Here is a 20,484-nt window from a genome sequence, read left to right as displayed (position 1 = left end):
TCTGGGGAGCATCTCACGATGCCCATCGTGAGATAGTGTTACATTCTCACTTGCCCGGAGTGAGAAAGTAGGTCCCGCTCACTCGCACCGAGTGAGCGGAATACGTTGATCCGTGCCGTGTGGCGACACGCATTCGATCGCGGCATGGGCCGTGACACTTCTGACCCCTGTTGAATTTAATGACTTCGCTACTCCAGAACTAAACAACAACATTCATCATCATCCACTATATATTCACATACCTATCCTCTCTATATATAATATCTCCTTAGCTTCTACCTATTCGTTCTATCTATCATATAGGTTTAGTCGTAATGGCCCGTTTCTCTATCGACGATCAATAATGCAAGTAGGATCAATGATGGGTTTAGGGTGTCGGGCTTCACTTGTGTTTGGGAGGACTCAACCAATAAGATCGCGTCTTGGTCGAACAGCACCCTTGTCAATTTCCAGGACCTAGTACGCATCGGTCTTAAATGGAACGCTATCCCTGTTAAACAGCACGGTACCCCTGTTTTCTTGATAAGATAGGATAAGAGATAAACCGCAATAAGTATTCATCCGGACACCTCTAACCCCGGCCTCGGAGAAACGCCGCCTCATTCCTTTTATGTATTGCAATATATTTCTTGCCTAATGAATATCCCAGATTGACGCCCATAATGTTTCGTGTTCGCAGATAATGTTATTCGGGCAAAGCATGTCGGTTGTGGATCGGATGTGTCGATCGGACCAGGGAGAAATCAGAATGGAAGGAGCTGCAGGATGGAAGAGCTGGGTTGTCCAAGGATCCACTCAACGCAAATCAACATGTTGAAATGGATTGACGTCGACCGTCATCCCAACTCAACCAACATCAGGTTTTCTGGTCCAATTTTCAATTAGTCCTACTTCTCGGTAGATATAATCAAATTATCCAACACATTTTGGTCAGCAAACCCGATGTTGGGTGAGTTGGTTGACGGTTGACGTCAATCCATTTCAATATATTGAGTTGACTTGAATGGTTCCCATCCTTGGGGTTGTCAAGTGGCATGTTAGCATAGATTTACGACGGGAGGCCCGTAGAGGAATAGAAAATAGTCGAGTAACGTCAACCAACCAAGCAAAGCAAGCCACTCTTACCGAGTAAACCAAGTCAAGCAAGGGGGTCCCGTCAACCAAGTCAAGTAGAGGGTCCAAATTTTGCTTTACTTGGTTGATGGACACACTGGAAGCCGCCTCTTGTGAAACTCTGAGGGTCGGACAAGATGCTCTTGCTGAAGCGGGAACCGAGGGTTGTCGAGCCGGTCCATTTCTGTATCCATAGAGTTAGAGCCAAGAGGAGCGATAAGTCGTGGGTGCAACACATTAACCTTGTATTTCTTAATGATTTTTCGGAAGGCGACGACTTGGGCATTGGCGAACCGCGGGAGGGATTGAATATCTCTTCCGCAGCGTAGTAGCTCCCGCTCGTACTTGACGAACAACCTCTGGACCTTTACCGACTGTTCCGCGTCCAATTGATCGTGAGACTTAGAGAGCCACCGACCGATGGCCTTCGAGAGGTCTTCTATCGTGCTCGTCAGCATAATTGGCGTCGTGGAAGTCGCGGGGGGTGACGCACCTAAACGACGAGATATCTCATCGGCCTTGCTCGCAACGAAGAGACCGAGTCGGTTATGCTGGCGATCCAGCTCGGCGTAAAGATCGTCCTCGAACCGCTGAAGGGTGGTATCCTGGTGTCCCGGGATGGCCACGGCGGTGACCTGATCTCGGGTCGTGTGGACTTTAATCTCATGCTTGAGGGAGTTATAGTCGAAGTTATCTGCAGGTCATTTCTGTCAGCCAGTTTTGGCCCCTTCTTTCATAATGCAGGTAGCCGGCCGCCGAGGTCGGAGAAGGGGATATAGGCAACGTACGGAGACTCTATTCTGGGACGGACTCGTGCTCGAGCCGCTGGCCGTATTTCATATTTTGCGAATGGGCTCAGTCACCAATTGCAGCACGAACGGAAGAGTGGAAGACTCTAAAGCCGGCCCCTCGGTCCCCCGTGCTGCAAGAGGATTAGGCAGCAGGCGAGAGGACGACGGGTAGAGAAAGAGGAGAGAAAAGTCGTAAGAGCGAGGTTCCCGGGATTTCAATATGAAACGGGACGAGTTGGACAAGCGTGTGGTACGAAAGCAAGAAAGCAGGCGGCCTCAGTCAGTGAGCGTGGGCTGGCCGTTGTGATGAAGCTAGAGGCTCGTGGGTCGGAGAGGAGACAGGGTTACAGTCTAGCTAAGAACACAAAGGAATTGAGGCTGACCCTGGAGAATTTCAGGACAAGGATTGATTCCACGGCAACTTCAAGTCACACTTTATGGTCCAGAAGGCGACAGAGCCAAAGAAGGTGGGCGGGAAGAAGCCGTTTCTGTGGTATTATATCATTATTCCATCTGTCCATCCTCTTGCGCTACGCTAAGGTACCGGTACTACATGTTGAGATCCATTGTTTAACGGATCAATGGCTATTCCGATCCATTGGTGGCGAGGATGTGGATGTCTTCTTGTCAATAGTTTCCGGCGGTTAACACCAGTCTTTCTTCTTCTTTAATACAACACAATATGCTCATTTCAACACAATGATGTTAGGCTGAAACGTGCAGCAGGTCTTTGTGAAACATGCCCCTAAAACTCTAAAACGAGCTTGGTATCTTAAGATGGACCCCGCCCCTCCCCAAAAGCTTATGATTAGAGAATTTGCGTTCAGTTCAATTGACTATTGTCACAATTATAGAGCTCATATACCGTCACATATCGTAAACATGACCACGCGCCCAGTTCGGTTCCAGTTCCTTTGCGACAAGGTGGCCGAGGGCTTAAATTTCAATCATCCGGTCCCAGAGAGCCTAATCACCCCCCTATGCAAAGCTCGCGAAGAATCATCCTTTCATGACCGTTTCCGGCGTGCGATATTGCCTTTCATGAAAGAGCACGAAGCCGCTTGTCGCGCGGCGTCCAATCCTTTTTGCGTCAATTGCGGATCGCCCATCACAACTGTTCTGCAGGCACCAATGTCCTATCTTCACAAAGCGAGCGATCCCCACGTAGCGGTCGTCGTCAGTGGCGTGTGTGGGAAGGTCGAATGCGAAATCAAGACACGGCAGGCCATCCAAGGGGAGATGCTTGAGGCTGGGGCAGGGTACGAGTCGGAGGTTGCAGGCACGTATTGCGCGGTATGTGGAACGAGGGAACAGATCAAAAGGTGCGGTCGGTGCAAGGCGGTGGGATACTGTGGAAAGGATCACCAGAGAGTGGATTGGAAGAGGCACAAGAGAGTGTGTGTACATCAAGACGCGGAAACAGCAGGGGAGAGTCAGACTGCATAGTTGGGTTACATCTTTGAATCGTGGGAAATGCATGGGGACTTTAGTACAAATGCAACTGCCTAGTCTTCGTGAGAATACTTCTTCGGGGGATGGCGATTGCGATGCGGCCTAGTCCCACCGTCTGGGCCCGGGGAAGGAGCCAAAGTGATGGAGGACTCGTCAGCGTCGGCCATGGTCGATGGAGACGGGGGATTGGTAGACGGATTTGCGCTCTCTTCTGCAATCGATAGACGAGAGCGATCCTCTATGGCTTGTGGGGGTTGACTCTCGTAGGAAGGCCCTGCAGCGCTGGCGCTCTCGTCGCCTCGTTGCCTTTTTGAAGGGGTGGACGGAGTGGCTCGGCCCTCCCAGCGAACAGACCGTTTTGAAGTCGGGGTAGAGGACGGCGTCGGCGCGGCCGTGGGTACGGGGGCCGGTCTCGGGAGGTAGGCCAAGTCGAGGACACGGAGGGCCAGCTGGTTGGTGTCGGTGGTGCGACCAGCAATCTTGGCCGTGATGCTCAAGAGAGCCCCTGCCGTAGGCGTTTTAACTCTATGCCAACGCTTCGTGATTTCCAAGAAGCAGGCCACGGAGAATGCCACCGGTGCGGACTTTGAAGAGTCGTAGACGGATGTTTCGACGGTAAAGCGGCGAGGCTCGGACGGGTCACCGGTCCTGTCGCCGGTAGACGGCACCGACCCGATAACGGTCACCATGGGGGGCACCACTGCCCCGGTAGGTGTCGGCGGTACTCGTCGAAGTTGGACACATCACCAGGGTGTCTGGGAAGATCAGATCAGATCAGTAAGAGCGAGATCAGGCGGCAAACTCGGACGAACCTCATCAGGCTGAGGGCCTGGACACTAATCTGCAGGACGCCACTAGGGGACTGGGCCGCGGAGAAGCGGCCATCGGCGTAGAAAAACGTATTAGGGGTGCATAGCTCCCGCTCTTCTCGTGTCAGATAAGCGTGGATGCGGGTGTGAATGGGGTCAATGTCAACGTGTGAGCCGCAGAAGCCGTCCTCCTCGAAGATGTTGATGTCGGTCTGGATCTCGACGTAGTTGGGAGCGTTTTCCCGAGTCGGATCGTCCGTGATGGCGTCAACAAAGTCGCGCAGATGGATAGTATTCGAGAAGGTCGTTGGTCGAGACATGGCGAAGATAGACGGAAGTACAGAAACGGGTGAGAACATGCAGGAATGGGGCCGCCAGAAGGAAGTCATATAGGAACTCAACCCATACTAGCTACACACCACCACTTCTGTTACGTGCCAGATGCTGTAACGGATGTGGTGTCAGGAAGAAACTCTATTGCCCTCCCTCGATCCATTCGCGGAGCGGGAGAGAAAAAAGATACCGCTGAAACCATCGAAAGACATCACCATCGTTTCAAGGCGGTCAAGCCGACTCCCACGGTCATGGGTAGACTGGATTCCAAGGAGCCGCCCGTGGCAGAAGATGTAGCATCGGTTAGATGGAGGTGTGGAGGATGGGATCCGAGTTTCTGCAAGGGCAGGGCCCATGGGCTAGCAGTCGGGCGAGAAGACGGGGGCTATTTAGCTGGAAGCTGTGACGTGATATGCACATTACCGAGGAAGGTCTGGACAGGAAGAGCTACTGAAGTCGATTCGTTATGGACAGAGAGAACTTAGACGAGCTGGACCTCCGGCGGGATATGCGTAACCGGGAGAACGTGGCGCTCGCCGGTCTGGGAATCCGTACGTCGGCGGACATCTTCGAGGCCGCAGAGCGGCAGTTGGAGGAGGCCAGATCATGGAAAGCGCCGCCGCGGGCAGGACCGGCAGACACTTCGGCGCTGGCAAGTCTGGGTATCCGGACGTCGGCCGACCTGTGGGAGGCGACGCAAAAGCAGCAGGAAGAAGCGAGGGAGAAGAAGAGCTCTCGCTAGCAGCGGGGTCGGAAATCGAGGGAGTCTGGCAGCGTCGAGAGGCAGCCAAGGAGCCTAGAAGGCAGACCGGGAAACAACCAGCCCGCAGGGCCTGGAGCATCATTCCGGTCCGTTCAGATCGACGGAGGCCGCAGGGTGCCGTTAGCCCCACGGCCGTCGGTGGGTAGTCTGGCGGGGCCGGCCAGCGAGGAGGAAGCGCATAATCAGCCGAACACGGTGACATTCGCGGGACCAGATTTCCGTCCATCGGCGGAAATGCTGGAGGCTGGGCGAAGGTCTCTGGTCGCAGCTCTGGGGCTTCGGACAGTGGCTGATATTTCCGAGGAGTCGAGAAACGAAAATTTCCGGCAACGGAGACGGACGAGGACAGTGGAGTCGTTCAGCCAAGTCGCCACCGGCGGGGCGGAGGACGCGGCGGAGGACGGTGCCCCTCCTGCGGGGCCGAGTGGGCGGCCGGGAAGGAAGCGAGCTGGTTCTGGCCGCTCTGATGATCAGCCAGCGCCAAAGCGCAAGAGGGCCGCGGCCCGCCGAGAGAGGGACGAGGAAGAACAGGCGGGGGATCTCGCCAGCGTCTTAGGGGCGCTCGACGAAGAGTTTGCGGAGAAGGAGCGGCTCTCGTACGGACAGGAATGGTGTGCGCCTGTGCCCCACGAGAGGAAGGTAAAGACGGCCCAGGACTTTTACAAGGCGTTTCATGAGACGAGGACGTTACCGATCCTCACCTGCATGTTCTGCTACCGTAAGTACAGCAGGGCAGAGCTGGAGGATGTTGAGTGGGACTGGTGGATGGCAAGTCCTGTCGAGAAGTGTGATGGATCACCATTCAAGTGCCTCCGGTGCTTCCCTGTGGGGGAGAAGATTGGTGGGTGTGCGGATTGCGTGAGACAACTGAGGAGAGGCGCCTTGTCTCCAGCCGCACAGCTGCACACCAAGCTAGGATGCGAGCATATGTTTCCCGAGGAGCTAAAGGACCTTACGCCGGTCGAGGAGAAGCTCATCGCGCTCAACTCGTGTTATGGCTTCATCATCAAGCACAGCATCGCAGACGGGCACCGGCAGAGCACCAAATATCCGAGGCACGTCAAGGGGCATATCACCGTATTCCCAAACAACGTACAGGAGCTCGTGACGAAGGTGCTGCCGCATCCGCTGCTGAAGGTCATGGACGAGATCCATGTGTCATGGCAGGGGCCGGAGAAGCCAGAGCCGAGTGATCTGGCCGTGCTTCTCTCGGTCCGTCGCCGTGTTGTAGAGAACGCGCTGATGTGGCTGAAGGGAAACAATCATCTGTATGTCGACATCAACATTGACAAGGCGGAGCTGGATAGCTGGGAGACCCCGTCGCATGGTGTGCCATCCCAGGTCTACGGTCGACTGGAACTGAACGAGCCTTCGGCAAGAGAAAAGACGCAAACTGCGCACATTGTCCCGCCGACGGAACGTGGACTTGACGATGTTATGCACGAAATCGGCTCGTCCGGCATGTTCGGCTTGGATTGCCAGCCAGACATCGCGGACGTGGAAAAGCTGCGGTATCTTGTGGATTCCATCGGCGAAACGGTTGCTGGACAGGCGACGTGCAGAGCCGCCTGGAGAGGGCCGGGCGAAGGGCGGCACGGGCGCGCTGCTGAGCCGTATATCGTCGTTTCCCGGGGCCAGGACTTTGCAGATTCCTTTGACACGTGGTTTTTGGCAAAAGCATTCCCTACTCTGTTTCCGCTCGGTAGGGGCGGTCCTCGGCAGGCCGAGGAATGCGTCATAGGTGCAGAAGGGGGGTCATTTTGTGCTGTCGACGCGGAAGTCGTTGCGCAGCAGTTGGTGTCGTCCCGGAATATGACCCTGGAGGCTTGGGCCAAGCTGGTACTACAGCGTCACGGCGGCCGCTTTGCAGCGCATCCCGTGCTTGCCTTTCTTGTCTTCAATATCGGGGTCCGGTCTAGAAATCGTCGCGTAAGCATGGCAAGCGTGAGGAAGAGCGACTTCCCCGAGGTAGAGCGCACCATACAGGCGCTGACGGCGTCAAGATTTGAAAGAGCGAGGGTCGAACTGGAGGCCTTTGGGAAGACCACAGACTAAGGTGTCAATCGGCTACTCAGAAGCCTGTCGCTGTACGGCTACTGTCAGCCCATGTCGAGGGAAAGCCGATTAACCATGCGGCGGAAGATCAAGTCCCTCATAATCCGGTACGGCATCCCCGCGATATGGTTCACACTCAATCCAAATGATATTACGAATCCGATCAAGATTAAGCTCGCCGCATACCGCAACCATGAGACTGGTGAAGCCGAGGAATTCTTGAGAAGCCTCGATCAGGTATACAAAAGGGTCCGACTCGCGATATCAGACCCCCTGAGCTCTGCCATCTTCTTCCATCGGGAGATCTCTATGTTCTTCAAGCACTACCTCAGGATCGGGGAGGACTCGATCTTTGGCCGCGTCAGTCAGTACTACGGGGTGGTGGAGACGAATGAGAGGGGTGCGCTCCATCTCCACGGCCTCCTCTGGCTTCAGGGAAACATAAACCTGAGCTCCCTCATGACCGATGTTCGGAGAGAGAATCAAGCTGCATACCGGGACCGGGTGATCGAGTACATAGACACCGTCTTTACGGAGGTGGGTTGGCCTGACGATCTGGAGTGGGGACGTCGATGAATAGGTGCTGACATGTGCAGTAGGACCTCGACGCAGAAGCATCTGCAGCAATGCGGGCGGGCAGGTCAGTCTCTGCCGAGATATCGTCGTTGCTGGACAACATGGCCCAGTTCGAAACATCGTTCGAGGAGGAAGCGAACTTCTGCGCCGGCGCAACCCAGGTCCACACGCATAGCCCTACATGCGTGAAATACGCCATGGGGAGGCACAAGAGGCAGAATCCCTGCAGGTTCGGGGCGCCTTGGCCACTGGTCGAGAAGACCTGCTTCACGGAGGACGGGCTACTGAAGATTCGGCGCGGCCACAGCCTGGTGAATCGCTGGAACAAGGCGATGGCGGTGGGATTGAGACACAACCACGACATATCCTTTATCGTGACGAAATGCAAGGGTCTGGCTCTGGTTTATTACGTGACCAACTATGCCACCAAAGTGGAGGATCCGGTGTGGAAGCGTGTGGTAGCGGCTAAGGAACTGTTTCGGCTTGTGGGCTACGGGACAACGACGGATCAGTCGAATGAAGAGCCGCGCTCGACCGAGAGTGATGGCCGAGGGAACCGAACGCGGCAATTCCTCCTGCGCGTGGCCAACAGGATCTTCACGGAGCGGGCTTTGTCGCAGGTCGAGGTAGTGGCCCATTTTCAGGGGTATGGGACAGAGTTTACAAGCAGCAACGCCTGGACGTTTCTCAACGTGTGCACTCTGTACTGGCACATATTTCGGCGGTGGCCGCTCCTGCGGCGTGCAGCCGGCGGGGAGAGCCTGAAGGAGCCAGTCGAAGAGACGGTCCTGCTAGGAGAAGACGGACAGAGGGTCTCGTTGTTGCAGGCATATCCACATCGCGGTCGGCTTCTAGAAGGCCTAGCTCTTTACGACTACATGTCGGTGGTCAGGCTGAAGCGGAAAGGGCAAGGTGCTGCTTGGGGTGAGATCGAACTCGACAGCTCCTGGCCGCTGTCAAGATCGTGGGTTCAGGTGCTGCGGCGGCCAGGGCAGCATGCAACCCTCTGCTTCGACGGATACCTGGGCATGGATTTCACTGAGGAGGATGGCTCTTACCACAGGAGGTATGAGGCGCACCCCCATAGCGACGAGAGTGCAGAGCAGAGAGCTGACGGGGGGGTGTCCCTGGCTTCAGAGCAGCAGTGCAACATCTTGCCCTCTTCGTCCCATGGCAGGCGTTCTTGTGCGAGACGTCCGGCGAAATAAACAGCATTTGGGACAGAAAAAGAGCATGTTTACCCAAGCGCGTCTCGTGGCTAGTGGACAACGTCCAATTGCTGCGGCGGTCGGCCGAGGACGTGGCGCAGGATGCCAAACAATGGGCGGCATTGTCCGGTGAGCTCGAACCCGTCATTGAGGCAGCTGAATCAGGTAGTGCCGAAAGGGACCACGCACAAAGCGCAGCCTACCAGTCAGGTACGGTCGGGACGGCGACACGCCTGATAGACGTAATGAGAAACGCGATATCCGCTAACGAGATTACGGCCGGCTCGAAGGAGATCTCTGCAATGGTAGAGCAAATGTACCGCTTCCAGGCGGCCGCTCTAGAGTCGGGGGACGACCTCTATAGTACGGTCTTCCCCGAGGCCGAAGCAAGGACCGTCAGTATCCTAGGAGGGGCCATCTCGGGAGCGGAAACCCCAGGGCAGGAGCAGTTAAGATCTATCAAGGCGCAGCAGGCCGGTCTCTCCCGCGAGCGGGAGAAGGCGATCCAGGGAATGCAGAGCAGGTCAAACAGCCGCGGCCGAGAAGACGGCTCTACAGCGGAAGACGATTGCACATGGCCATCGCGGGACGCGGAACCGTCAACGAGAATCCGGTTCGGCCCGTCCACATCGTTCTGTGAAGTGGGGAGGCTGGTGGCCGATTCCTTGACGCTCAACCGAAGGCAGAGCCTCGCCCTCTGGCGGATCTGCCACCAACTTGACCAAGTTCGCCGGGATGAGAGCGGCACCGCCCAGCTCTGCTTATTCGTCGGAGGCGAAGGTGGCACCGGGAAGTCACGCGTCATCGCGGCTATCGCCGAACTGTTCGCCTGCACGGCACAATCCCATCGCCTGCTGGTGACGGCGACGTCTGGCACAGCAGCCGCGAACATCAACGGAATCACCATCCATTCCGCCTGCAAGTTCTCCAAAGACACCAGAGCCAGCCGGGGCGGAGACCCAGACGGTTTCACGTCGTCCAGCTCCGCAGCTCTCCGCATCGACGGGCGGACCAAGATGGACTGGCAGGAGAAGTACGTGCTGATCATAGACGAGGTTAGCATGTTGGGTGTGCGGACACTCTACGCTGTCAACGAACAGCTCTGCAGACTCCGGGAGTCGAGCCGGGACTTTGGCGGGATCCCGGTGGTTCTATTTTGCGGAGATTTCCATCAGTTTCGTCCAGTCCAGGAGAGGTCGATTCTCCTCCCCAGCTCTACCATTCCGTGGGTGGAAGATCACGGTTTCGGTCCGGAACAGAGACGCCAACACGACGTAGCCCACGCCCTGTGGGGGAAATTCACCACGGTTATAATGCTGAACGAGCAAGTCCGTGCCGCGAATGATCCAAGGCTACGCCGGCTGCTAACGCGCATTCGACGAGTGCAGAACCAGTCGGACGTGAACTATCTCAACAGCACCTGCTACCAGGAAGGCAGGCGGATCCCGTGGGAGTCGGACATCACGGTGGTGACGCCGCTGAACAGGAATCGGTGGAACCTGAACATGGAGGCGACGCTCGCTTTCCAGGGGAAATGGCAGGTCCCGCTCCGCATCTTCGTTTCGGAACACAAGTGGAAGGATGGCGAGCCGACGGAGGAGGAAGCCTTGATGATGTTGGGCCACGGGGATGACAGCGCCATCCCTGTGCCTGCCGTCTTCATGTTCGTGCCGGGTATGCCCGTTGTGGTGAACCAGAACACTCACCAAGGTCTGAAACTGGTCAACGGCGCAGCCTACACGGCGATAGATGTCGTCCCTGACAGGGGACGACCGGGGTATCGGATCAATAAAAATACCATTCTCCACTTCGGTCCACCAGCGGGCATCGTGCTGGCATCGGAGACGACGAGAAACTTCCGTTTCGTCGGCATGCCCCCTGGCACCATCCTGCTCACGCCAATCGGCACCAAAATAGAGGGCCAGAGAAAGCGGCCGTGGCAACAACATGATGTCTCCCGCAGGGGGCTGCCATGCGCAGCCGCGTTTGCGTGTACCGATTACAAGGTGCAGGCGAGGACGCTAGACCGGGTGGTTCTGGAGCTGCGGGGGACGAGGACGACCAATGTCGGCGGCCAGGCGGTTCCGAGTACATGCGACCCATACAGCCTATACGTGCAGCTGTCCCGGTGCAGGTCGCTGGACGGCATCATGCTCCTGTCCAAGGCGAGAGAGCGTGACTTCGTAGGCAACACGGTGCCTAAGGAAATGACGCAGGCTGAGCAGAGGCTGGAACAGTTGAGTGAAGAGACAATTAGGGTAGCGGAATCGTCTTGGGACTGGTCGGGATGAGGTTGAAGAGGGAAAAAAAGAGGGCGAAGTCGAGAAAAAAATGGGGGTGTGACGTTTGACGTCGCGAACTAATAACGGAACGCGACTCAGACGCCGACTTGACACGACGGCACGTGATCCCCATGCTGGGCTATGATTGGTGGGCGGGTGAAGAAGTCACGCTGCAAGTCACGCGTCAAAAATTATAGACCGCCCAATCACAGGCCTTGAATCACGTGGTTTTTGTCTGGTGGTTTTTGGCTGGGCCCCTCTTTTCCCCGCGCCCGTCCTCTAAGAGCCTTTCGTTCCTCAAGGCACAGGAGACGCAAACTGCAAGCGGTTTGCCCAAAAGAGCCTTGAGGAACGAAGGTTTGATGACACTTGACAACTTTCTAGGAAAAAGAGAGCGAAAAGAGAATCGCCTGTTGAGGCTAATCTAGCTTCTGTGGCTTGTCGCGTCCCCACATCCCGTTGGGTCTCAGCGTTCGTAGCGAGGCTGTGCAGGTTGATGCCTGATTGCGAAGCAAGGGCGCCGTGACCCGTACGAGGCACAAAGAGGTGATTGAAAGAGCCTTGCTTTGGTGCCTTGTGAGGGCTGCCATGAGCCGTTTACGTACAGTGAGCTAGGCCCCTATTGTGGGACTGCTCGGTCCAATCAGAGACCGCCTACAGCACCGCACTGATCTTACCCGCAATGATAAAATGCCAAGTGCCACCAGACGTCCATTACCCCCAAGCAGCCAAAGTCTGGCAGGAAACAACAATCTTTCAAATGGCATCTACAGAGGAACAAGGTCGCCGCTGGATTCATTACGATTTTGAAGTGAGACTCAAGCTCCAGCCAAAGCACTGGGATTGAAATCTAACCGAGATACAGGATGTACGTCTACGGTTGAGGGCCGTGATACGCCGATACTAATCACACTATCCCATGAGTGCCCACAAGACTGCAAACCGTATCTTGCCCCCCAGTGTTATGTCATTAGCCATCAGCTGCTTCTCCTGGTCGCATGACTGCTAAGGCCTTAACATCGCGATACTTCGTTCTCAGGCGGATAATAGAGAGTAACGAAGTATCGTCGCCACTGGGAGTTTTGATTGGCCTCAACCCCCCGTCGTGACCTGGTTGCAGTCTTGTGGGCACTCATGGGGATGTAGGAGGTGTGTGCACAATAGGTTGTGAACTAACAATACATGCTGACCTTGGCGTGTTTGCTGGTGTAGCGTGTAAGTGGACGTCTCCGAGATGGATGAGATGGCGATGGTTGCTGACCTTGACGTGTTTACTGGTATTTAGGAAGTAAGTTAATGCCTCCGAGATGCACGAAGCGGCGATGATTGCTAACCTTGGCGTGTCTGCTGGTATTTAGGAAGTAAGTGAATGCCTCTCAGATGGATGGCTGGACGAGAAGACGATTACTAACCTTTGTGTGTTTGCTGGTGTAGTGGGTGAGTGAATTCCTCTAAGATGGATAAGATAACGATGGTTGTTGACTTTGGTGTGTTTCCTGTTATACAGATGGTAAGTGGACGCTGCTATGATGGACGAGATGGCGGTGATTACTGACCTTGGCGTGTCTGTTGGTGTTTAGGAAGTAAGCGAATGCCTCGAGGTAGGCGAGATGGCTGTGATTGCTGACTTTAGTGTGTTTGTCGGTGCAGTGGGTATGTGGACGCCTCTGAGATGTACGAGATGGCGATAATTGCTGACCTTGGCATGCCTGCTGGTACAGCGTGTAAGTGGATGCCTCTGAGATGTACGAGATGGCGATGGTTGTTGACTTTAGTGTGTTTTCTGTTACATAGATGGTAAGTGGACGATGCTATGATGGACGAGATGGCGATGATTGCTGACCTTGGCGTATTTGCTGGTGTAGGTGGTAAGTGGACGTCTGTAATATAGTTTCCTCTTTCCTATTCATTTGACCCTTCTCTGTAGACAACTTGGACACGCGATGGTGACGGGCGAATTCGCCAAGGAATTTTTCAGAGCATTGATGGAGAATGCTCCCCATGATACTGTCTCCTCCGACTCTACTGCCGGCCATCCATACTCCCTCTTGCTGCGCAAGTGGCTTTGGGACTGCGACCAAAACCACACCCAATGCGAGCGGCCGCAAACAAAGGAGAATTTTTGGCCGAAGAGGGTTATTTTTGTGGGTGATCCCAACAAATTGACCCTCGTCGAGAAGCGGCTTCAGGGGGAAGACTACCTTGTGCTCTCGCACTGCTGGGGGCACTCCGACAAAGGAAGAAAAGAAGCGCTTTTGCACCATCCCCAGAAAACTACCAAGATCGTTTGCAGGGTTTCAGCTACGATGAGCTGCCTAGGACATTTCAAGATGCGATTCGGGTGACTCGACTACTTGGGAAGCAATATCTCTGGATTGATGCCCTCTGCATCATTCAAGGGCCCGACGGCGATTGGAACAGCGAAGCAAGGACAATGGAAGATGTATTTGCTTGTGCCTACTGCACCATTGCCGCAAGCTCAGCGCGTGGCTGGGGAGATGGCTTCCTGAAGCCAAACTTGGATTCCTCAGGTATTGGATTGCAAGACATTCCAAGCACACTGACTTGCGACTGCGACTTCGACAAAGACGTGGATGAGGGGCCCATGAGGGGCCCCTTGTGAAGCGAGCTTGGGTACTGCAAGAACGGGTGCTGTCTCGGCGAATTATCCATTTTGCTGCGACACATACGTATTGGGAGTGTGGGGTGGGAGTTCGATGCGAACAGTTCACCAAACTGGAACCGTAAGTCTGCAGTCAACGGTCATACGTGTAACAAAATCTGACATAGCTCCAGGCCATTCGGGAGGCAGTACTTCATCCTTGATCCTAACTTCCCCCATCGACTCAGCCAGTCTGGGTATCAGACCACCATTGATTTTATCCAATTCTTATTTTAAGAAGTATGCAACATCCGGCCTTACTTTTGAATCCGACCGGGATGTTGCGATTTACAGCCTGGTCGAGCGCATGCGACGTGTGTTACGGACCGAAGTGAGATACGGGATCGTTGGTTGCTTTCTTGTTCCCCTTCTCCTATGGAAGCGGACCAACGAGGACAAGACGGCACTGATTAACTACGGGAGATCGAACGGTGCCATCATGGTCCTGGATGGCGTACCCCGGAGGCATTGATTTTATCTCGGACGTGACGCAGAGACTCATGGTTCTGCGCTCTGCAGATCTTGAGTTTACCAACAACGGGGACACATTGACTGTCACCGTGAGGCGATTCAAAGATTGCCGGATAGGCCAAGACGGGAAACAGTTTGCCATTTTTGCTACGTCCACTTTCGCCTCACCAAGAAAAGTGGGTTCTTTGTGGTTCGATGTGGCGGACAGGATTGAGTTCAAACATTGTGTTATTGTTGGTATGGACGAGGACCACCAGAAGGAAGACCCTTGGAAGACTTACTACTTCCTCCTTGTTCGTGAGAGACAGGGTGGAGAAGGATTTGAAAGGCTTGGAGTTGGAAAGGTGGAAGCGCAGTACGTCTCGAAGGCGAGCGATGCTGGTAAGCTTTGGTGAAATTGTGCTTCCTTCATGGTAGATATTTCCTACGAGAACAGAGAATCGCACCTTCATTGCCGGACACAAGTGGAAAGAGGCAAGCCAACAGAGGACGACGCCCTTGTAATGCCGAGCCACGGGGATGGGTATGAGCAACATCGACTGTCAGTCAGTTCCGAGCGCGTGCGACCCATACAGCCTGTATGAGCAACTGCCGCGGTGCACGTCGCTGGACGGCATTATGCTCCTGTCAAAGGCGCGAGAGAGGGACTTCGTAGGCAACAATGTGCCCGACAACATGGTTGCAGCGGAGGGGAGGCTGGAACGGTTGAGCGACGCAACGATCAGAGAAGCCGAGCTGTGGGGCTGGTCGGGATAAGAACTGATCGAGAAACGAGATAATAAAGTGTTGGTAGAATATAGATGAAGGGGGATCACGAGGTGAAAACGCATTCATTCACCGAATTAAAGTTCGACGTTCAGGATGTGACTGGTGATCGATTTCGATTTCGGGTCGTCAGTATAAAGCTAGAAGAGATGGCACGTGCTTGCCGCTAGCAACGATTGGGAGCCCATATAGGTTCGCTAGGTTCGCGGTACCCCGCGAAATTTTAAATCCGCGGGTACCGCGAACCTATGGGCTCCCGCAACGATTAGGGGGTCCTCATACATGTACGACCGGCCGTACAAATAAGATCACGTGATATATCATACGGCCGGTCGTACAAATAGGCGCCGTCTAGGCGCACAGGTCCTGTGTGCTCGGGGCACAGCCCCCCCTGTCGGCAGGCTAGGGGCACAGTCCCCTGACTAAGCATTTCCTTCCGTTGAATCAGGAACTGACTGAATACACCAACGCATTTAACAGAGTCGATTACTACCTTTCAAATATGATTGCTGAAATGGAGGTGGGGAGAGTTATCCAATCCAAACTTACACAGCTACGGCAACTAGAGGATACTCGACAGCTTTTGTACCAAGTGATCGTCTAATACCCATTACTTCCAACAATGATACAGTCTTCTGTGCGCCCACGAGCTAAGTGCAAAGCATCTTGTTCCCTACTGTCCGCTTCGATTCTCCCCCAAATATCTTTGACTCCCCTTCTTCTATTCGCTAAAGGATCGTCTCCCATCTCCTCGGCAACCTGTGCTTCAACTCGCTCATCCTCCGCTTTACTCCAGTCCAAATACGCCATCATCTCTTCTTTCGTCCAATCTCTTGATCCTGTTGACGTGACACAGCGCTTGGACATCTGCTTGTAGTCCAAGCACCACTCGTAGCTCGGCTTGTCATACCTTAGTGGGAGTCCCATTGCCCTGCGATATTGTTGGTTCGTCTTGATGCTGCCAGCCGGCTGCGCTGCGTACCACGCGCTCCTTGCGGCGACATATCGTCCATATATGGCCTGTGGCGAATCGTACCTCGGTGGCGATGGCGATGGCGGGCCAGGCAAAGGAGATGGTTCATGAACAGGGGATCCTGGCCGCCGAGAGGCGCCGCCGGTCGAGTCTTGCAGGATCCCGGTCATAGTCTCTGGCTGATCAGCGAGGGCTGTCGGTGCCGTTGTCATTGCCGATGCTTCTGTTACTGCCAGTGCCTTTGCCTCTGCTGCTACCCTTTCCAAAAGCTCTTGATGCCGCAAGGGACATGCCTTCGAATTTCATTTGGTGACCAACTTCATGGCATCTACTACATTTTGACGGGGCCTTCGCTCTTGCCTTTCCTATAGCCTCAGCGGCCTCAAAGGAGCTCGGTAGTCTTCTTGTGCTTGATTTTGGCAAGTTCGATACGGCGGGCCTTGCATCTATTCGAGCGCGAGGCTCAAGAAGCAATTATTGCTGCCCTGAGCGCTTGAGGTGCCAATGCTTGTGGAAGTGCTCAAGAAGAAGAACTTTGCCTTGTTCTTGCAGAGTCTGAAGTAAGTGAGCGCAAGGCAATCCCAGTGTTCGCATAAAAACGCCAGTGCAGCGGGGCAGGGGGAAGTTTTTATCCAAAAGCCGCTTTCGTTGCTCTTCAACCTTCCTCAACGCCTCAAAAGATACCCAGCCTTGAACAGCGCTATATAGAGCTATACGAAGCTCAATTGGTTGTCGAAGTTGCTGCTGGGCTTGGTTTGACTGTAGCTGATGGACTTGGTTGGTAACAGCTCGTGTAATGGCACCCCAAGCCTCAAATAAATCTAGTGTAGACGTATTCAAATAGCTTTTAAGCAGGCTATGAATACCTTCCACACGGGAGGTAACAACAGTACCAAAGTGGAGATGTTGATCAACCCAAGCTTTTACAAGCTTCTCCTTGTGAGGGTTTAGCCACGTTGCATGCAAATATGCAATCTCATTGGTGTAGGCGGGTAGATACCGCTGCTCAAGCTGCTGAACCCGCTGATCGAAGGTTATCTGATCAGCTGATTGAATGATCGAATGCCACTGGTTATAGAACTCCTGCCACCTAAGAAGCCCTGCCTCCATTATCTTTGGGTCCGTCCGGTATTGAATAAAGGCTGGTCGACAATAAGCAAGGACTGCCTTATTGGCATGCCAAAGGCACAGCAGAAGGACTGCAGAAGGAAAGCAGATAGCAACTGCATTTATACAAGCTAAAGCGCAGTCTGTAATAATGACAGATGGAAAGCTTGTATTGCAGATCTCATATAACGACTTCAGTCGTTCGAGAGCCCATAGGTAGTCTTGTTCCTCTTCGCCGCTGAGGAATGCAAAGGCAACGCAGAATGATCGTTGACAGGCATCAACGCCGATGATGTCCAGAAGCGGCATGCCATATCGGTTCGTCTTATATGTGCAGTCTAAAAGAAGAAGGTCGGAGTACGCTTGCAGATACGCAAGTGAGTCAGGATGAGCAAATAAAACCGCCGTAACCCTGCCTTCACTATCCACCTGCATACGATTCCAAAAACCCTCTTGGTCTAGTTGGTTAATAAGAGCATGCATTGTATTTTCGCCAAAGCGAGATGATCGTCGAGCTTCTGCGATACTGTTCGAGATATCCTTCTGGGTTGCAATGGAATTTGAATGTTGCCGCATATATAGGTCCTGATCTCCTTTGAGCTGATTCCAGCCTTTGTAAGATTGCTAATTGTTGATTTGTCGTCTTTTGAGAGCCTTCGTAGAACAGGATGGGCAGTCGGGTGGGTGCTTGGCGTATGGTTATGTACAGCATATTGACTATCCGATCGATGTCGTACAACCCAGCCAGATGCGTCCGGTAGTTCCTTTGCGATGACAGAGAATGGGCAGAGAGTACTTCGAGTGCAGGTTGCCCGAACACGGCTTCTTGAGGCGCTTGGAGGCCGACGGGCACGATCGCAAGTGAAGTATACTGTAAGCCTCCCAGACTTGCTTTTGTTGGACCTTCCAGTAACAAAGGCATAGCCTCGTGGCGATGCCCAGTCATTGATCGCTTGGAATAGATCATCTCTGGATGCATATGTATGCTCAGGAGGTAAGCAGTCTTCCGGAAATTGATCCATTGAGGTTGATTGATGACATGATGCAGAGGTCAGGATAAAGATGCTTAACCCCTGAAAATTGCTCCCTTGGAATTGCGTCAAGATGGATGCTTAGTCAAGGGACTGTTACGGTCGCACATTACCACATGGGGTGACAAAACCATGTACGAAAATGACTGGAGCTATTTCGCACATAGGCTTTAGGCGTTTGTATATAGGGCTACAGTATTGATACGATAGCGCACTGTTTTGAATGTAGCAGAGCTGATGCCATACCAAGCGGTGCTGATGCCATTCCACCGGCGCCGAAGCTCCGATATGCCGGTCCAGAGGGGGCAGGATATTGCAGCTGGAAGCCTTGGAAGGAGGTATGAACTCCGACCTCTATCACGACCTCGACCCCCTGGTCTGCGTCTCGCACAATGCCGAGGCCTCGTAAGGACTTGGAGCGCGTCAAGGACTTGATCCTCGAGCAGCGGCGAGAAGGACTATCCATTGACACTATATGTGCCCATCTCCGCGACGATGGGCACGTACCCAACGTCAGAACCCTGAAAAGGAGGTTAGCGGAATGGGGGTGCCCAGGAGTACTCCCCCTTCACTCAAAGATTGATACCAACACCTTCGTCGAGCTGATCAAAGGCTACTTCTACCGATACGGATATAGCGACACTTCCATCGTCCGTGATCTCAAGCGACGCGGCATCGAGATCTCCGAGCGGACTGTACAGGAGTATCGTCTGAAGCATGGCATGAAGCGGCGCTTCCGAGATCTGGCTGAACGACAGGAAGCTATTCAAAAAGCGAGAGAGTTCCTCTTCCAAGACGACCGTCAGTCTTCAAGCATCAGAGGATTTGGCAGGGGGTATCTATACCATTGCGTCCGCATCCGTGCCGGCGTCCTTGTCGGCCAGAATACCTTATATCGCGAGTACCAAACGAACCCAGAGTGGAAGAAGCGGGCCGAACAAAGACGCCTTGCTGACTGGAAGCACCGGAAGGACTTCCAGGTTCCTGGGCCTAACTTTATGTGGTCTCTCGATGGGTACGAGAAGCTCAAGAACTTCGGCTTCTCTATCTACGCCTGTATCGACACGTACTCGAGAGCCATCATCTGGATATATGTCGGCAGGGGGAACATGACTGCGCTGAGTTCACTCAAACAATTTCTACGGACTGTGTCGTACTCAGGGGTCCGCCCCCTTTTCACCCGCTCGGATCATGGTATCGAGACTCCTCTTTGGGCCGGAGCCCAGGCGATTCTCGCCGACCTTGATCAGACAGAGCTTCGGTATACCACCGAGGATAACGACCAACGAGTCCACAGGCAGGGAGCGAGACTGAGCTCCTGTCATATCTGGGGCCCAAGCACATCTAACCAACGGATCGAGTCTTGGTGGGAAAAGCTACTCAAAGGTGTCAGTCAGCGCTGGATCGCGTTCTCACACGAGCTGATTGATAGCGACCTCTTCCAACCAAACCGTCTTGCTCACCAGATCGCGGTGTATGCTCTCTATGGACCCATGATCCGTCAAGAGGTTGCGGACTTCACGGAGATGTGGAACGGCCATCGGATCCGGCCACGGAAGAATAGGGAGCATCTCGTCGCCGGGATCCCGATGGATCTGTATAATACAAGCGAAGTGGAGAACTGGGCAGTCCATCTAGGGCCTGCGGCTCGAGATGGGCTTGCCCAGATGATGACCGCTGTCGATTCTATCGATATAGACGATCTGCTTGACCCAATAACAACGGACTGGTGTGATCAACAGCTCCGGGATCTTCAGTTCGATGGTCAGCTAGATGGGGAGCTTGATCATAAGCGGCCACACCTCGCGATCTACTTACGGCTTAGAGACAAGATTCAGGTTCATCTCGACTGCGGGGCAAGTCCGGTGCTGAGCATCCCAGAGAGTCCAGTTGGAGGGCAAGAGAGATTCGTACGTAAAGAAGTACTCCATCGCACTCAAAAGCTAGCTGACAATGCTTTAGTTTCAGCTCCTCGAGCAGAACTACCTTGAGCCTATTAACAATAGCCTCTCCGGAACTGAGCTACCCAGCGATATTATCAATAGTGTGGACGAGCTGATGGGGGACCTGGGTCACCTTGAGCTAGAGTAACT

General features: G+C 54.0%; 7 protein-coding genes across 7 annotated transcripts; 5 read left to right on the top strand and 2 right to left on the bottom strand.

The window, feature by feature from the left end:
• Positions 1–1,190: 1,190 nt before the first annotated feature.
• On the bottom strand, positions 1,191–4,485 carry MRS44_017918 (uncharacterized protein; the record flags this gene model as incomplete). Its single annotated transcript, XM_065615805.1, has 4 exons — positions 1,191–1,807; positions 3,469–4,004; positions 4,082–4,111; positions 4,169–4,485. 4 exons carry the CDS (start codon positions 4,483–4,485, stop codon positions 1,191–1,193), a joined length of 1,500 nt encoding a protein of 499 aa, XP_065471877.1.
• A 479-nt stretch (positions 4,486–4,964) lies between these two features.
• On the top strand, positions 4,965–5,240 carry MRS44_017917 (uncharacterized protein; the record flags this gene model as incomplete). The annotated part of the gene is made up of 1 exon (XM_065615804.1): positions 4,965–5,240. One exon carries the CDS (start codon positions 4,965–4,967, stop codon positions 5,238–5,240), a length of 276 nt encoding a protein of 91 aa, XP_065471876.1.
• Positions 5,241–5,495: 255 nt separating this feature from the next.
• MRS44_017916 (uncharacterized protein) lies at positions 5,496–7,316 on the top strand (the record flags this gene model as incomplete). The annotated part of the gene is made up of 1 exon (XM_065615803.1): positions 5,496–7,316. One exon carries the CDS (start codon positions 5,496–5,498, stop codon positions 7,314–7,316), a length of 1,821 nt encoding a protein of 606 aa, XP_065471875.1.
• Positions 7,317–7,391: 75 nt separating this feature from the next.
• On the top strand, positions 7,392–11,391 carry MRS44_017915 (uncharacterized protein; the record flags this gene model as incomplete). The annotated part of the gene is made up of 3 exons (XM_065615802.1): positions 7,392–7,853; positions 7,916–8,958; positions 9,117–11,391. 3 exons carry the CDS (start codon positions 7,392–7,394, stop codon positions 11,389–11,391), a joined length of 3,780 nt encoding a protein of 1,259 aa, XP_065471874.1.
• Positions 11,392–13,207: 1,816 nt separating this feature from the next.
• On the top strand, positions 13,208–14,910 carry MRS44_017914 (uncharacterized protein; the record flags this gene model as incomplete). Its single annotated transcript, XM_065615801.1, has 4 exons — positions 13,208–13,250; positions 13,653–13,913; positions 14,179–14,486; positions 14,539–14,910. The coding sequence occupies 4 exons, from the start codon at positions 13,208–13,210 to the stop codon at positions 14,908–14,910; spliced, it is 984 nt and encodes a 327-aa protein (XP_065471873.1).
• A 970-nt stretch (positions 14,911–15,880) lies between these two features.
• MRS44_017913 (uncharacterized protein) lies at positions 15,881–16,465 on the bottom strand (the record flags this gene model as incomplete). Its single annotated transcript, XM_065615800.1, has 1 exon — positions 15,881–16,465. The coding sequence occupies one exon, from the start codon at positions 16,463–16,465 to the stop codon at positions 15,881–15,883; it is 585 nt and encodes a 194-aa protein (XP_065471872.1).
• Positions 16,466–18,783: 2,318 nt separating this feature from the next.
• MRS44_017912 (uncharacterized protein) lies at positions 18,784–20,482 on the top strand (the record flags this gene model as incomplete). The annotated part of the gene is made up of 2 exons (XM_065615799.1): positions 18,784–20,301; positions 20,354–20,482. The coding sequence occupies 2 exons, from the start codon at positions 18,784–18,786 to the stop codon at positions 20,480–20,482; spliced, it is 1,647 nt and encodes a 548-aa protein (XP_065471871.1).
• Positions 20,483–20,484: the final 2 nt, after the last annotated feature.

The sequence above is a fragment of the Fusarium solani genome (assembly GCF_023522795.1).
Source record: "Fusarium solani strain SB1 chromosome Unknown bctg00000014, whole genome shotgun sequence".
In the NCBI taxonomy this organism is placed as follows: domain Eukaryota; kingdom Fungi; phylum Ascomycota; class Sordariomycetes; order Hypocreales; family Nectriaceae; genus Fusarium; species Fusarium solani.
The sequence above is the reverse complement of the archived record's forward strand: the minus strand, read 5'-3'. Positions and strand labels throughout refer to the sequence as shown.